The sequence below is a fragment of the Apium graveolens genome, chromosome 4 (assembly GCF_009905375.1).
Source record: "Apium graveolens cultivar Ventura chromosome 4, ASM990537v1, whole genome shotgun sequence".
Classification (NCBI taxonomy): domain Eukaryota; kingdom Viridiplantae; phylum Streptophyta; class Magnoliopsida; order Apiales; family Apiaceae; genus Apium; species Apium graveolens.
This window is the reverse complement of record NC_133650.1, coordinates 276577024-276595468: the sequence shown is the minus strand read 5'-3', so window position 1 is coordinate 276595468 and position 18445 is coordinate 276577024. Positions and strand designations below refer to the sequence as shown.

Genomic DNA, 18445 nt, shown 5'->3' with positions numbered 1-18445 from the left:
TTCTATTTTTTTCTAATTAATTACATACACGGTGTATATAAGAGGTGTTGTAACAGATCTCAACCATTACACAATTCTTTTATTCATTGTTTTTCCTGGAACATAGAAGAATATATTTTTATAAAAACAATTTTATTAATATAAAAAACATATAAATTTTTGTATATATATTCCATTTACCTTTTATATGCCCCGCAAGTCAAAAAAATATTAATATACTTACAAAAAAAGAGGAAAGTTAATCAATTTATAATTGCAAAATGACATTAATTACCTAATATTAATTCCTTTTGTGTATATCATCGTACATAGGTATCTTCATTATATATTAAGATACGTAACATATGTAGGTTTACCGTATACGTGAAGGAGGGTTTTTGGGTGAGGCTTGAGTTGTTAATTAAGTAGGATGGATGTTAATGCTAATTCGCAATCATCGCTCTCCACCGACCTTAATCACCCTCAGGTATCTTATTTATATTCAATCCCCTATTATATTCTTCTTTCTTTGCATATTTTCCTTTTCTTGTATTAATTGTCAGTGCTTTTATGTGTTCTTGATTGCGAATTTGCGATTCATTAGATGACGATAGTTTACATGAATTTTGGATATGCAAGTATATTATATTCTGTCAATATGTGCTGCATGTTGGTCTATCTTTGTAAGACGATCGTCTCGGTTATAGTGGTGGAGCCCGTGTCTAACCGAGGCTCCAGCCCCGGCTAAATTCCAAATTTATGTGTATACGAGTGTGTGCGAGTCGGATGCTCGTAGGTCACGTTAGCTCACATGACCCGATTAATTTTACATTTTTACGGCATTATATGTCTTATGTATAACATTTTCGGGAAGGATTATGAAAAGAGGCATATTCATTGGATTATAATCCCTGAGTATCGAACAACGCGTCCAAGTCCTACCTATATAGTGAAGGTTTACTATATGCCCCTTCCACCCCCCTCGCCCTTCCCTCTCTTTGACCCTAAATGTCAATTGGGGTTAAAAATGACCATAAATGTCACTTTAAAACGGTACATCGTGTACCGTTTATGCAAAACACCTAAAACGGAACTTCGTGTAACGTTTTGGCATTTTGAATTTTTTTAATGCGCAAAACGGTAGATAAAGTTCTGCGTTTTGATACAAAATGCTATATGATGTACCGTTTTGAGCTAAAACGCTACTTCAACCACCGTTTTGCACATTATAATAAATTTTAAAAAAAAAATTAAAATACCAAAACGGAAGACGAAGTACCGTTATAAAGTGATATTGTGGGTCATTATTTTCAAAAGTGACATTTTGGACCATTTAGCACTCAAAAGTGACATTTTGGTCAATTGTTCGATATTGTTTGTATATTTATTGTTACAGTTTAGTAATAAATAAAATTGTAATTTATTGTAATATTCAATTATATAGTTAATTAGGATCATTTTAGATTATGTTACATAATCTAATAAAATGATTTGTGTGTCCTTTTCAATTAGGTTCTTACTAGGTGGTTATTTTTTTAAGATTTATTAACTATTCAGTTGGGACTGATTTTATTTATTTTCATTCAAGAAAGTTTAGGATAGTGATTTTGTTTTTTGCGGATCATCCTTGACCCTAACACTAGAGAAAGGAAAAGATTTGTCTCTAAAATTCTTTCTAGAAGTGGGATGATTGAGAGAGAAAGATAATTATAGTAACAATTATATTGAATATTTTAACATATTTCTACTTTCTTTTCTTTTCTTCACAAACTTACGAAAACAAGAAAGAAAATTACTTATCAAATCTTTTATTTTCTTTTCTGCAATATTTTATCCCTTTCTTTTTCTTTTCTTTTTAAACTCAAAAACTCGGGAACATAGGGTAAGTGTTTATTGCAGGTTCTAGTTATTTCAAATTATTTTTAACCCAAACTAGAATTAAATTCTAATGGGTCAAATACCCAACCCGAATTACCCATGAATAACCCAAAAGCGAACGGACCTAAAAAAATAATTTCTTTATAAAATATATTATTAAAAAATGAATTAAAAATACTTTACTCATATAACCTATAAATTAATATATAAATATTATTTCAAATAGGAAGTGATAAATAAATATAAAAATATAGGTATGTAATAAATTTTATTTTAAATTAATATTTATTATTTCACGTCAGTTTTAGGACCCGAAAAACTTTGACCCGAATTATATTTTCAGATTGATTTCGTGTCGGGTTATTGGGTCCTAGGGTTTAATTACTTTAGGACTAGTGGTTTTTTCGTAGATTCTTTCATCCTTTTTTCATACTTTACTTCATTAATGTCCAATATTACATAAAACTTATATAATGATGAAGCATTCAATATCTAAATTTATGCCTGCAACAATACATAGTTGTCTTACACCTGACTTCAGAGTTGAAAAAATAGAGCAATGTATTAAGTAAATCTAGTGAAAAATTGGATATTGTTACAAACAAACTGAATATAACAATATATCATATATTTGTGTGATAATTCGAGATGGCTAGAAATTAAATAAAAAATGAACGAAAATGAAATGAACAAAATTTGGGATGTAGCAAACCAGTCTTAATTACTCTTTATTCATATGACAATACTCCTCCTATACTCTTTTGTTTTCTCTTATTATTAAAAATAATGTGAATCCATATAACTACAAAAAAAATGTGGAGAGCTGAAGAGAGCTTCTTTATTAATTTAATATCTATTATATATATAATAGAGCAAATAGGGGGTTAGTTGAGACAATTTATTCCAAATTACTAATTTACCCCTCAATAATAAATACAAATAATTGTCAAATTTAATACCATATATTAATTACACTTAGGTCATTATTACTCCTTATTAATAAATATAAATAATTGGCATATTTAATAACATATATTAATTACACCTAACTCATTAGTATTAAAATTTTATATATGTTACCATTTATAATTGAATATTAACAACCTATAATTAGATATCTAAAATTTAATAATATTTGCATATATATATATACTAAATTCCTATTTTTTTTGAAGACTTTATATAAAATAAATTTATTTTCAGTAAATAAATTTAATATGTTAGCTAATCTGAAAATGACAATGTTAGTGTATCAAGTATTAAACCCAAGAAATATAATATATATTCTCTTTGTATATGAATAAAATAGTGGGTTATGAGGGGGTTTATAATAAAGTTGAGATTCTTATTATATGGCCAAATCGAATATAAACTAAGACTGGTTTGAAGATTTTGAATATATATAATAAAATATTAAAATATCAAGTTCATTACGGTTACATTAATATTTTACAATGGTAAGGTAAATCATTTTTCTTACATTAACCAATTTAAAGTTTTTTCAGAGTTATAAGATTACCGCAGTGTTATAGGAATCGACAATTTCGCCGATAAATTGCTAGAAGGCAACCAAACAATATTATAGAGCAAAATCGGAGCATACAACATGTTTGCCATTTTCGATCAAAATCAGCAATTTTCCGGTCAAAATTTGACGAATCAAACACACGATTTGAGGCTATGAAGAGAAGAAAAGGAAGAAGAAATATACTCAGCATCGAGTTGGTGAAGAATGACGATTTTAAATGAAGAAATCAGACGGCTGCCGAATAGAAACCGAAAAGATAAGGGAAGAAGAAGAGAGATGCATAAAGATGATTAAGACTCTTATTATTTTAATAAATAATGGACACAAAATAATGTTATAACTTAGTATGGATGTACAAATGCAATTTTACACATCTCAAATATAATTATTTTACTTATATATTTTAAAAAGAATATAAAAATATGTTCGACATTATTTCGATTTAGCATTTCGATAAAATCTCGATTTTTGACGGTAGTTCAACCGATGTAGTCCATTTTTCAATTTCCATAACCATTGATTACTTACCTATCTATTAATATATTTATCATAAAAAATGATGTATATTGAAAAATGTATTTATATTATCAATTGTACAATATTATATTTAATATGTCGACTTTCATATCCAATCATTACATTTTCTAATATGGAAAGTAAGAATTACCTCATATTCGTTGTATTTTGTATCACTAATTGTACCATGTAAACAAATATAGTAACTCTTTAATTAACTTCGCAAAATTTCATTCATTGTAATTATTTTCATGAGATATGTGCGCTGTCATTTGTATAATATTTTGATCGTATATTTCGATTTCATTGCCGCATATTCAATTCATTTTGAGAAAAAATACGTTAAGTACGACATCGATCTCAATTTCATAAAGAGAGGTATTTAGTTAATCGATCCATCATGAAACAACATGAATATATCGTCGATAATTACAATCAAAATAACATCAATTCACGCATTAGAGGACATACCCGTGCAATGCACGGGCTATAGAGCTAGTTATAATGTTAAAGTATAAGTTAAGAGTTGGAGGGTGTCTTTTATAAGAGAAGTGTAACTATCAATAATTTGAAGAGTCACTAAAAATCTTTTGGAGCAACATTTAATTTTACCTCTAGTTTTAAACTAAAAGTCAAGATAAGGAGTCTCTTAGAGATTGTCCCAGACCCTTTATAAATTGTGTAATAATAAGTCATCATATATCCAACCCTGAATTCTCACCTTCATTATAAGAGTCATTCCAGTAGTGTCCTAGGTGGTTCCTTAAAAATAATATTATTAAATAGAATCCTTGTAATTTAAGACATTCTATTGTAGAGTAACTCCAACGACAATTCCTATATTGATTCTCTATTATTATAATAATATTAAATAAAGTAGAGAGAAAAATGAAAGGGAAAAGAAATGTTAAAAAAAAAGGAGGGAAAAAGGAGGGAAATAAATTAAATTGATAAAAGTAAGATAAGGCATGGTTGTTCATTCCTTAAAAATAAGGAATTAGAGTTAGATTCTAACTTTTTAGGGCATCACTGCACATTGTTAGAGCATCGTTTTTAACAAAATGTCTTAAATTTTAGCTAAGGACCCTGTATAACTAACATGTTGGAATTGCTCTAACATCTTCCCGAGAAAGATTAAAAACAAACACCAAACTGGTACGAGAGACTAATACATTGATCTCAAATCTTTAACATGTAATGTGCTCCTTTACAGTACGTTTGCTATTGATAATTTTGTTCTTGTTTCTGCGTGCCTTGCCTTGAACTAGAAAAGCTCATTCTTTTTTAGGTGGCAATTGCTGAAAAACTCGGGAATTCTAGTAGCATTGTAGGATCAACATCTGAAGAATGTCTTGTGTCAGATAATATTCATGGTTCTGCCTCAGATATGTTGTATGATGGTGATGGCAGCGACGGTGAGGACGTTGATGGGGATGACGTTGGCGATGATGATTATGATGAACAATATGATGATCTCTATGATGATAATGATTATGATTACATGTTTGATAACAGTGATGACGAGAATAACAAGAAAAAACAAAAAGTTAGTGATGATGATTATTTGAGTATGCAATTACAGTTTGACAATGTAGATTTACCTACCGGGGTAGAAGCTTCAGTTCCTGATTTTGCAAATATAGACACCAAGGCTTCTGCTTCAAGGCGTAGAGCAATACCTGCAAACTTCAGTTCTAATGCAAAGGAAGGCACAGAGAAAGAACTTGATGCCGTACAGAAGTATCTGACCTTTAAGAGATTTGATATTGTTGATGATTTTTCGGATCATCGTTACCTTAAAACTTTACATGGAACTCAGGTGATTAAGTTACATCATTATTAACAAACATTTGCACTTAGTGAGTGAATGAAGTACAGTATTACTTGTCATATATATTTTTATAGCACTGTGATATTCTGTGTGTAGCCCACACCAGCTTGGAAAAAGAAAATCCAAGATGAGTGGAAAATTTTGCAGAACAACTTGCCTGGTGAGTTTTTGCACTGTCATAGTTTGGTGTTGAACTGTTATGCTTATATATCAATCTCAACATATAAGGTTTAATGAAAAGAAAAATTAATTAAAATTTACTTCAAGTGGTTTTATTTAAATAAAATACCTCCGCTCGTCATCCATGTGTATTATTACATTTCACAAAGCAAACATGTCACTAATTTATATATGTATAAATTGAACTTGGCAGATACAATATATGTTCGAGTGTGCGAGGGGAGGATGGATCTTTTGCGGGCTGTCATCATTGGGCCAACAGGCACCCCCTACCATGATGGGCTTTTTGTCTTTGATATTCACTTTCCCTCCAACTATCCTAGTGTACCACCTGTATGTGTTGTTTGTGACAATTATTATAAGAATTGATTATTGGCGTCTATCAATTTAAAATTACTACTTTTTTCAGCTAGTTACATATCATTCTGGAGGGCTTCGAATAAATCCAAACCTGTACAACAGTGGAAAAGTCTGCCTTAGCCTTCTGAACACTTGGCAAGGTCAAGGGAATGAGAAATGGTTACCGAACAAATCAACGATGCTGCAGGTTTTGGTGTCTATACAAGCTCTGATACTGAATGCAGAACCCTACTTTAACGAGCCCGGATTTCATCGTGTAAAAGAGAATATGAAAAGTTCCAAGAAGTACAGTGAAGATGCGTTCATACTTTCCTTGAGAACAATGATGTATACCCTTAAAAATCCCCCAAAGGTAGATACATGTACTGTACATCTCTTTCAGGAATAACTGCCTTTTTTAGCCAATACATGGGTTATTCTATAAAACTTATCAAGTGTGCTGTCTTTTGTTTTTCTGCTGCAGCATTTTGAAGATTTTGTTACTGGTCATTTTCGTGTTTGGGGACGTGTTATTTTAATTGCTTGCAGAGCTTACATGGAGGGGGCTGTTCTAGGTTCAGATGTCAAAGGCAAAATTGAGGATTCAGACAAGGCTGACGTGAGCCAGCTGCAAGGATTCAAGAAAGATGTAGCTACAATATTGAATAAGCTTGTGGAAAGCTTTGTTGGAAATGGATCGACAGACTGTGAGGATCTCCGTCTTGCAGACTGACATGAGCGAAATTTACTAGTAATATTGCAAGGCTAAAGCCGGGACCATCTATAGTTTAACCTTCATTAACTATGTACTAGCTAGTTAAAGAGTAACATTTAAATTAAGAAGGGTAAAAAATTAAGGGATGAATGATGATGATTCCTGGATTCCAGTTTTTACTTCTTTTGCTAAATGATTCTGGGATTCTAGTTAGTTATCGAACAGTTTCTTTTAGAGATTTAATCATTCAAGTCTTTAAGAGCCGATTTTTGGTCATGTACATATTGATGGGAAAGGGTCGGTTTTAACTTGACAGCCAATATTTTTAGCATGATCATGTTACATTCTAGAGCACCTTGAATATGATCTTGTTAAGTTTCAAACTTGCTTTGTCACAGAAAATCTGATTGTTGGATTAACCAAAGCTGAAAAGATTGGGATGTTAAGTGGAAAAGTTAAGTACATGTTATTGCAAACTAACAATCAGTACGACACTAGATACATTTGGACGGAAATTGCTAAATAATGTGATGCATTTCTCGATCTATATGCAACCTTCCAATTACAGTAGTTTTCTTCACCACAATATACACTACCAACGCGTCATCATCGTCGCTGCAATTGTTGCTTAACCAGACCATGCCCTCTGAGAACTTCCCGGATTGAGTGCATTCAAGCGATCAAGCACGACATTAAAATCAACAGGTTGGCCACTTTGCTCTAGCCTCTGGATTACAGTTACAATTTGATCTCCCCTGTATCCCATGCTAACTAATTTCTCAAACAGTTCACTGTAAGGATGGTTGTTCCGCATGATTTGTGGAGGGCGAACCATCGGGTTTGTGGCATTGGGTTGTTGCTGGTTTTGCGAGTAATTACTTTGCTGGATATGAGACTGAGGCAGATGCGACGGTGTCCCGCTTTCACCATCATACATCACATAAGTATTTCCCAAGGATAGTGTAGAGTAGGGTCCAGAATTGACATATCCATCTCCTGGCTGTGGTCCAAAAGTAGTCTTTAAATGCTGCTGTGGAGACTGCGGCTGAACTGGTCTACTCACACCAAGATACCCATAAGACATTGCTTCTGGGTGGCTTGAAGTGGGTTGAGAAATTGTTGAAAACGACATTTTTCTTGGCAGGCTGTTTAGGAGGGTTTCTGGGGTAGAAAAATTTGCTGCTTGACCATGCATATAAGGAGAATAAACGGCAAGCTGTGACGGCCTAACCTGGGACTGCAAGGATATTTGTTGTTGGGGTTGATTCTGCTGAGGTAACTGCTGGGACCACTGTTGCTGAAACTGAATTGGTGAATGGTTTTGTGGCGTCTGATTCACTTGAGTTTGTAGGGGCTGTGGTGAAGTTCGAAACTGAGAATCAGATGGTAGATGTGGACCATGTGTCTGTTGCATAGATGGTACAGTTGAAAGCTGCACTGAGTGTATATAATAACCTTGGGATGGAACAATACCCTGAGGTACCATTGTTGGCTGCTGGCGTTGCTCCACAGGTCTGGTGGGATGTAAAGGTTGGGAAGACATTTGATTGGGTAATGCAAGAGCTAGTTGTTGTCCATGCATATCTGATGTGTCGTCATTCTTTCTTGCACCAGAAGCAGGGGGTGAAGCTCTCTCACTTTGCTGGGAATGGACTGAAGAACTGGATTCCTTCTGTGTAAGCTGAAGCTTTGCTAGTTCTTTGTGGGTTCCGGTAAGCTCCTGTTTGTCTCTTAGGATCTGTACGGACCTATGGACCTGCAGTACATCATATGAAAGTATTACATACTAAACTGGAGAACTGGATACTTATAAACATGGAAGCAGGAAATCATATACGTGCAGTCCAATCAATCAGTAAAAGTAAAGATTTATTTCCGCAGATTATAGTAGTGCACCTAAACTAAGTTGACAGTAACTTCAAGTTAAGCATTATAAGACAATTGACAGTACAAAGAAGCAACTTTCCTGCAACATAAAGAAAAAATTATAAGACAATTTACATGTAACAGAATCACCTCTAGCAGATGCTTCTCGAGAAATTTCAGTTTTGAATCTGCTTCTCCATTATCGCGAGCTAACTCAGAACGCATTTCTCCAATAGATTTTTCTAGATTGTAGCAGTATAATTCGAGCTGCGATAGTCTAGAACTGATTCCCTCGAGAAAGCGCATCAGATTGTCAACATATTTCTTTACCGTGCTTTCAACAATGGCAGACAAATCTTGCTTATATGATTCTTCTGCTAGACTATAAGTGGAAGCAGGGAATGCTGATGAATTTGCCATTCTACTTTTCTGCAATTCCTGGACAACATAATAACGATATTTAATCTAAGAATTTAAACTGGGAATCTAAAAGGCACTAGCTATGTCATTCATATACACCGGAAGGGAGGGTATAAAATGTTTGCGTGGTTCTACTGTGACGGGGAAATCCAAGCCATACCCAACTAAAAGGATAACTCCTTAACACCCTATAGATATCCTCTTAGCAACAAAAAGTGCTTTGATTGAAAACATGATAGCCAGTGTGAAACTGGGGTTGGTGTAAACAATCACAAATAGGTCGGTGCTTAGTTTACAAAGACACTGGCCTAAGAGAATGATTGTCATAGAGGAACTATAGTCAGTACACCTGACACCGGAAATGAAACATCTGAAGATACACATGCACTAACTTTGCAGAATAAACTGTTTTCATCTAGAAAGTTATGAGCATTGAATCATATAACATAGGAAGGATCTGAACGTGCAGTTTTTTATGCAAAAAACAGTTCATAAAATGAGTTTTCTACAAGATGTTATTGTTGTTTTACTGCAGGGCTGTAGATTTCCGGAGTAGCTACAATTCAGTGAATTTGCATATTTCTTCTACTTAAGGAGCATACTTTAATTCAATTTTTCTGGAAGTACAATTTTAAGTTCCTTAAATTCGTACTTATTATGTTTAACATTTACCTGAGTCTAAAAAGCATAAAAATTACAGTACTTCGAATCTATTCCTATGCAGACTTATTTTGTTATTATCGACTTGATTTACTCTGAAGCTTGAATACAAATCAGATTTGCCTTTGTGTTTAAAGGTTAAAGTTCATGCACTTATCCCTTAGGTTTGGTTCCTTTAGATGGAGATAACTCTTATCTCTAGGGTGGAAACTTAGAGTGGCGAGTCTTCACCCAAAAAATTACTGCTCCCTGTTTTTTCGGGTGACAACACCAACCTACAGCCAACGAAGGGTTAGTGCACCGGTTGACCTCTTGTCCCTCTTGCCAAATTGATGACACTTAGCACAAAAAAAATGATTGCATCTGCTGAGTGAATTTCAAGCTAATGTAGCCTTCATATGTTACTTGTTAAAGCCAATTTTAAGTTTCAAGATTAAATTCTTACCGGGCATTTGAAAAGAGATTATAAGAAAAAAAGTTATAAATTTTATAAATATGTGAAGAACACACTTAGGAATTTGGGAGTTTTGGGACCGTTAACCTAACAACCTTATCAACCTTCATATTGAAATTACTCCTACATCACTTCTTTAAAATCTTCTGTATTTTAAAAAAAAAAATTAAAAAAAGGCTCATATTTTCCACCTTTTCAACAAATTGCTCCATAAAATCTCCAACAATGCACTAAATTCCGGTTACAATATGAAGATACAAGAAAAGAAAAAACCATCAATCACCCCATGTGAGTATACTACAAAAATGTCAAGAATCTTCTCAAAAGGTCACTAAGTCCATTGTAAGCATTGATTAATTAGTTCACCACACCAAAGAAACTTTAATACCTTAATGCTCAAGACGTATCCAATAGAAAATATAATCTCGCCTCAATGATTTGTGGACAACCTAGCGGTGAAAGTAATGCCCGTTTGGGGCTTCTTAAAAAATATAATTTATGCCTTAAAGTAGAAAAATGTTATATAAGTGATATTAATATCGTAACTTATAAGTTATTTTAGTATTTGGATAATTTTACATATAAGTTACTTATAAGTTGATAATGTGTTTGGTAAATTATAACTTATAAGTTATGAATCATTTTGTAACAAAATAAAATATAAATTGCAAATTACATGAATTAATAATTTTAATACATGAATATGAAATCAAAAAGAAAAAAAAAGAATAATAACCTCGAGATAAAACTATAGAATAATTCATATTTAAATAAATATAGCATTTTAATTTTAAATCGAATCAATCAGACAACTTGTACTTGTAGATGGCTAATCAGAGCAAGAAGGCTGTAGTGCAGCGATTAGAACAAAGAAACAAATTGCAACATAACAGCACAAGAAAAAGATTTAGAAAAAACAGATGGCAAGAAAAATAATTGAAAAATGTGGAATGATAACTAGAATGTACCATTGCACATACTTTCTATTTTTTAGCATAAATGGGAAGAAATGACCACTTCACTCAATCTACCAAACAGTCTGTTGAAACTGTAAATGAGTTTTGAGCTCATTTAAGCTAAAATAGCATGTTCCCAAACAGGCACATAGTCTCACCGCATCTCAACAAGTAAACAAAGATAAAAACTACTGTAACTAACATCAGCTAGTCAAGTTAATAAACCAAATTATAATGCAAAAGAGAGTGTGCTGTATAATTTTATCTTAATACTCCACTTAACCAAAACAGAATAACACTACATCAGGAATATTGCACAAATCCAAGAAAAACATACAATGGTACAATCAAGATCCGTAGTACTAGGACTAAGGTCCTGTCTGTCAATTATCGGTCAGCTGTTAATTATGACGGATTGAATTATTTGTTTTAACTAGTGGATTGAATTTAACTGTTTTGAATCAAAGTATTTGATAAATGATGTTTTAGTTAGCTCTTGTTATTTTTACTAGACACATGAACAATCATATTATGGAAAAAACTCCTCCAGACTTTTTGGACCAAAGCTTAAGTACAAAAACCGTAACTATAAATATTAGAGGTTTCATTTGGTCAGGCTCTAATTTGATTCAAAAAACCAATTTTTTTGCCAAAAAACTAAATTTCAAACAGGACTAAAGATATATATCAAGAAGCCAACCGGGACACAACACAATTTTTACTGAAATTTTACTAAACGTTGAGGTTAAATGTATAACATTTTAAAGATGAACCTGAATTGTAGCCGAGGGTAGCCCCCTTTGATCCAACACTGATTGCATGCATCATTAAACGGAGGAAAAAATAAAAAAACAAGAGTATCAAAAAAGGAAACAAACCTTTGCAGGATTGTTAGTATTGATAACAGGGTGATCCCCATTAGATGCCTGGGAATTTGGGTAATTTTGGTGAGAGGAAAGAATGTCATCGTTGCCAAAATCGTAGAACCTTTTTGAACCCAAATTTACTCGATCCGAGGATGACCCTGAAGCCATTGCTGATTGCTCCGCTTATTTTATTTCAAAGAAATGATGTTGTAAGTCTGCGTGTATCAATGTTTTTGTAACCAACGGTAGATAACGTTGCTTTCTTGGCGTTGCCTTGTGAACGTTCGTTTCGTATAGCTTGTCAAATTCTTTAATCTCTTCAAGTTTTTGTAATTAGTATTTAGTAACGTGTTTGTTAATAATATCGTGCGTTTCTGAAAAATACATATATATATATATAAACATTTTTATTAATTTATCTTTGCTTTTTGAATTTTTTATGAGAATATTATTTTCTTGAAAAATATTTGTGAAAATAACTTTCGTAATTTTGAAATCATATCTACAATTTAAATAAATTATAATCAATCATAACTGTAACTTTAAAAATTAATATTTAAAATAATTTTTGGTTATAAAATATGTTGCTTAACAAGTTGTACTAATTAAATCAAATTCAAATGCATTCAAAAGCAAATTTTAATTATATTTCAGAAAATAGAATTTATATAAATTGTATTTTGTTCAGTTTGATTGCAAAATGAATTTTTTACATATATTTTAAGAATGTGATAAAATAGCAAAAAAAATTATCTCTCAAAAGTCAAAAGTAATATATTTGGTGAATTTTTATAAAAATATCGGTCTGAATTATCTAGCATAATATTAGGATGAAAAACATTTTTATTATGAGATTTCATATTTTATTAAAATAAAATTAAATAAATTTTATTTATTATCATTAAATAAATGTTGAAGAGATAAATCGATCACCTCATTTCTAATTTTGAAATATAGAAATAGAAGTTTTTTTACGAATTCACAATTTATAATATTTTTTTAGTTTTTAAGTTATTTGCCCATTAGTAATTTTGTGTTTGGCAAAAGCCCATTAGTAATTATTTGGTGGAAATCTGAATTGTTGGATAGGGGCTATATTATTCTCCGTTTCATTCCGGCCGCTTTTCTTATACACCTCACATATATTATTTTTTGTGCTTCCTTTATCAATTAAAGCTGTAAATATTATATTTTACTTTTTATTGGTCTTTGTCATGTTAAAATATTAATTTTTAAAATCATTTTAAATTATAATTGTGATTTCTTTGCTCAGTGAACAAAAGCATCATTTAATTTTATATTTGAGCTACAAAAGCATCAGTTAATTAGTTTATTAGGTAAATGTATGCTTTAAAATACGGAATTTGGTATAAGTTGGTAAAAATATGTTGTAGTGATTAATCAAATAATTAGTGATTAATTGAAATATTAATCAGATATATTTACAAAAAATAATTAATTCCAATTTATCAAATTGAATAATGTTAGTTTAAAATAAATATGGAAGAATCAGTTTAATCGAAAGAAAAAATTATTAGAATTAATCGGTTGATTAATAGGTAAAATCAGCTATATAATTTTTAGAACTATGCATAAGTTTTGTAACTTTTTCCTTCATAGTTTTACTTATAATAATTTATATTCAAAATTTTCTATTATCGAGTTTTATATTTTTAACTCTAATTTATGTATTAAAATTATTCCATCAAAAGAATTTTTTAACATTTTAGTTTCTCAAGTTATAAGTTATGGTTAACAAACACATTACTAACTTATAAGTTACCGAAGTTACCGTGTTCAACATTTTTTTACTTTAACTTATAAGTTACATTTTTTAAGAAACTCCAAACGGGTCCTATATTTAACGAGAGAACGGATTTCTAAACATTTTGATTTATTATATTTATTTATTATTTATAATTTCTGAATGACCAAAATTAGATAAAAAAATACAAAAAAAATGAAACATTATTTTAAAAGGTCGCTACCAAGCGATGCTGCTTAGTAAATTAGTTTGTAATCAATTTAATCGAAAGAAAAAAATTATTAGAATTAATCGGTTGATTAATAGGTAAAATCAGCTATATAAATAGATTAATAATTGAATAATTGTTGTAATATCTCGTATTTTTTAGAAATAGATTAATAATTGAATAATAGAAAAAAAGGATTAAAATTAGATAAAGACTAGGATTTAAAATTGGGTTAGATTAATGGGCTTAAAATTTGGATCCAATTATAATATGGATAATTTGTAGATTAAGATATAGGGTTTTGTATCGTTATAAATACACCTTATTCGTGTTCCTCGTATTTATTCATAAAATTCGTAGGGTTCTTCTCACCATAAATCAGCAGTCTTGTAAACTTCATAGAAAATTCATCGTAAGTCAGAATTTAGTGAATCTGGACTTTTCGGAAAGGTCTTTTCGTTATCTACAACTTTCGTGCTTTGTGTTTTTCAATAAAACGTCGTTTAGAGGGTAAAAAGAGGCTAAATTCAGATCTGGTCAGAGTTGGAAGTAAGTTTCGATTGATCTTACTAGTGTTTTCAAAATTGTGTGTTGTGTGTTTATATTTGATTATCAAATTTTGGGCTAAGTGATTATATATTTGAAAGTATGATGTGTTACAATATATGTATCGATGTATATATGTGATGTCTAGAAAATAATTTGAGATCTCTGATTTATGTCATGGTTTGTGAAAATATCGAATAAGAATTTAGGACCGTAGTCACCAGATTGTAGTGGTAGTTTTCTAAAAATTTAGGACCGTTATTACCGGGTTGTAGTGGTCGTGGCATGAGTTCTGTGTTTCGAATTATTGTTGTTTATGTGTTATGTGTATTGTGTGTATCGAATAAAAATAAAAATATGTATCGAAATGTTTGTTTCTTATATCGTATCGTATAGATTATTGTATTTTGTTATATGTGTATGTGTGTATGTGTTACTTGGCTTGCTAGTTGGATCGATTGTTTTCTTGTTGTGCTGTATAGCTCATTACTTACAATTTCAGGTTTCGTCGATTTCGAGTTGGATAGCGTTGGAGTTCGAGAACCATAGGTTTGGCGTCGATTGACTTTTGGACTTCCGCTTTTAACTGCGCATTTTTAATAGTCATCTTTGTAATTGAATTTCGATTAGTATATTATAGTTTGTATTAGTTTTGATTTAGATTTAATAGTCCGGAAGTGCGGGTTGTTACAATTGTTCAACCCATTTCTGATTTTGGAATATATAAGGATATTATACGAATTCACAATATATATATTATGGGAAACATTTTCTATAATTTCTAGAAAATATATTATAATTTTTCAAGTCAAACAAATATTTCAATTTTATCTAGATAAGTGTTCGACCCCAAATGAGTCGACTTGGCTATGCGATCTTTTTTAACTACTTTTTTGAAACAAATTTCAAACGTTTTTGTGGACATGGGTGCTTTTATTTTTAGGCTAGAGCTGGACAAACTTATTATTAGCCCTAGCCCATGTGGATCTCGTGTATGTATATGGGTCCGTTAACACACTTCAACTAGTTTCAAGTCTCAACCACCAGTTGCTTTTGTGTTCAAATTATTGTGGGGTTCTGTGTTTTGCAAGACTGCAACACATGTTTTGAATTGTGTAATGAGTGTCAGAATGCAGGACTCATGTACTAATTATTCAATTTCTAATATTAAAAATAATCTTAATTCATGACTATTTAAAATGAAGGGATGAAAGAATAAATGTATAACTTTGGGTAGGGAAGTTCTTTGCAAAGCGAGAATATAATTAAATATTTAATAATTTGAAAAGTCATTAATCTTTTTTTTTGGAAAAGTAATGGCAAATGTTGTATGATAATAATTTTTGGAAAAGTAATGGCAAATGTTGTATGATTTAGCTAAAAATGTGAAAAAACATGGAATGAAAATTGAAAACAGGTTTATGATGATTTTGGACACATTTCAAAAGTCTAATACAACTAAAATGTGTTATACTCGTTTTCTTTTATATGTCGTTTGATTTTTTTGCACACAATTCTAAGTCTTTGACTGCATAGATAAAATAATATTTTTAATTTTTTTTTTCTAAATTAAAATTTTAGTTATAAATTTTTATTTATAAAAAAAATTAAAAATTATTATTTTAACTATACGGTCAAAACATTTAGAAGTGTGTGCACAAAAGTAAACGTCATATAATATAAAAAACATAAAAAACAGTGGAAGTATGTTTTATCCACGGGAGGGGAACACACATACTATATAAATCAACAAGCTCACTTATATCCTTTTTTCCAAGAAAGCACACTTAGATCTAGTATTTAAGGGAGAACACCTTAATTGAAATATAGTGGAGAACACTTTATTTTTCTTATATATTTCTACATTTTTGTTTAAAATGCATTTGTTATGTTAATGAAAATAAAATTTGTATATAAAAAAATTGAGAAATTCTTTACAAAATATATATATATATATATATATATATATATGTTATACAAAAATCACTGAACATACTATATTTCTCTAGTTAGTATTCTATAGTAATCATGAAAATATTTATTAAAATTTTGACGTGTCATGTAAAACTAAAATATATTTATGAGAATTTTTTATTCAACTCAAGAAAAAAAGTGAATTTTTTTGCTAAACACATAAAACATAATTACAGAATAAAATAATTCTCCTGGGGACTAATTCTCATTTGAGCCTAACCCTATATTTAAATTACTATATTAAATAATCAAGGTCTTGATACTCACATATATTAAAATTTATATTTGCATCATTAACTCTAAACAATATATCACTAATTAATAACTATTATTAATATTATTATAAATAATATTACATTTATTACATTAAGCAGAATCATAATATATATACATCACCATCATAAGTTGTTATAATATAATGAAATATAAATTATAATCTTGACAAAAAAATAAATTTTAATGAAATGTTGGTTTGATGATATGTTTCTCCTATATCAATATTAAAAAGAGATGACTGATATTATTAAAAGTGATGTTTCAAACTCTTTGTATATTATCTTCCACTATATTTTCTCAAATAATTTATTTATTTTCTCTTTTCATTAATTACTCCACTAATTATCTTTTATCATCATTTTTCATCTACTAATTTTTCTCTCCTACATTTCTTTTTCATATACTCTTTTTAATTTTTCATTACCTGTCAATTTATTTTTTACTTTATCATTTAGGAACTTAGTATAATTAAGATTATTTAAATATATATTATAACAAACACTCTGTAATTTAACTAGCTATATATCAACACTGATACCAAAAATAATTAATATCATTTAAGCTACTGTATCAAATCTTCTTTAAATTATTTGCTAATCTTTCACATGACACATTAGTTTGAAAGGTGTTATCTCTCTCCCTCTCCTAATATTAGTATATATTTTATCCCATTCTCGTTTTCATCTATTTTTTAATTAAATCATCCATCATTTACTATTTATTTTTCTAATTCTATATTTAGTAACTTATTATCATCAAGATTATTCAAATATAGTTTAAATCATACTCTCGCTGATTTAAAATGTTATTCATATCAATACTCAAAAAAATTTCACTCATATCATTAAAATTGACTGATCACATTTTTTAATTGCTTATGCATCGTTAACTGTCTTTTTATATTAATTTATTTTGATGTAAATAGTGATTTTTGTGCAATACATGCATTTTGCAATAACAAGACTAAGTCACATTGACAACCCTAAAATTTAGTTGTTTGATAATCAACTTTATATTTTGTATTGTATTACTTGAGTCTGTAAAAAGATTAGAAAATTAGACTGAAGTATTTTTTTAAAAACAATTTCAAGCTAAGGAATAAACTCTGGAAGAAGATCAAGCCACGATCATGCCTCAGAGAAAAGTAAAGAAGCTTGGAGTTGAATAAAATTGTTTTAGGAAAAATGTTCTAAGTCAAGACATCGACAAGTCACAGATCAAATAATATAGAGAAATCATTCGAGAACTCCGGAATGACTTATCGAGAAGTCCAAAATGGCTTATAAAGAAATCTCAGATATATCGACAAGTCAAATGAAGATGTGAAGATTGGAGATATCGACAAGTCATTTCTGCATGTAGAGAACTCAGACATATCGACAAGTCAAATGAAGATATGAAGATTGGAGATATCGACAAGTCAATTTCTCATTAGAGATCTCAGAGATATCGACAAGTCAAAATGTATATAGAGATCTCTGAGATACT

The 18445-nt window shown here is 30.3% G+C and overlaps 2 protein-coding genes across 2 annotated transcripts; one reads left to right on the top strand and one right to left on the bottom strand.

The window, feature by feature from the left end:
- The first annotated feature begins 281 nt into the window (after window positions 1–281).
- Window positions 282–7242, top strand: LOC141717164 (putative ubiquitin-conjugating enzyme E2 38). Its single transcript, XM_074519274.1, has 6 exons — window positions 282–466; window positions 5190–5720; window positions 5829–5892; window positions 6106–6245; window positions 6322–6624; window positions 6736–7242. The coding sequence occupies exons 1-6, from the start codon at window positions 410–412 to the stop codon at window positions 6982–6984; spliced, it is 1344 nt and encodes a 447-aa protein (XP_074375375.1). The 5' UTR covers window positions 282–409; the 3' UTR covers window positions 6985–7242.
- A 118-nt stretch (window positions 7243–7360) lies between these two features.
- LOC141717163 (uncharacterized) lies at window positions 7361–12395 on the bottom strand. The gene is made up of 3 exons (XM_074519273.1): window positions 12201–12395; window positions 8983–9270; window positions 7361–8722 (listed from the first exon to the last, which is right to left on the bottom strand). The coding sequence occupies exons 1-3, from the start codon at window positions 12354–12356 to the stop codon at window positions 7595–7597; spliced, it is 1572 nt and encodes a 523-aa protein (XP_074375374.1). The 5' UTR covers window positions 12357–12395; the 3' UTR covers window positions 7361–7594.
- Window positions 12396–18445: the final 6050 nt, after the last annotated feature.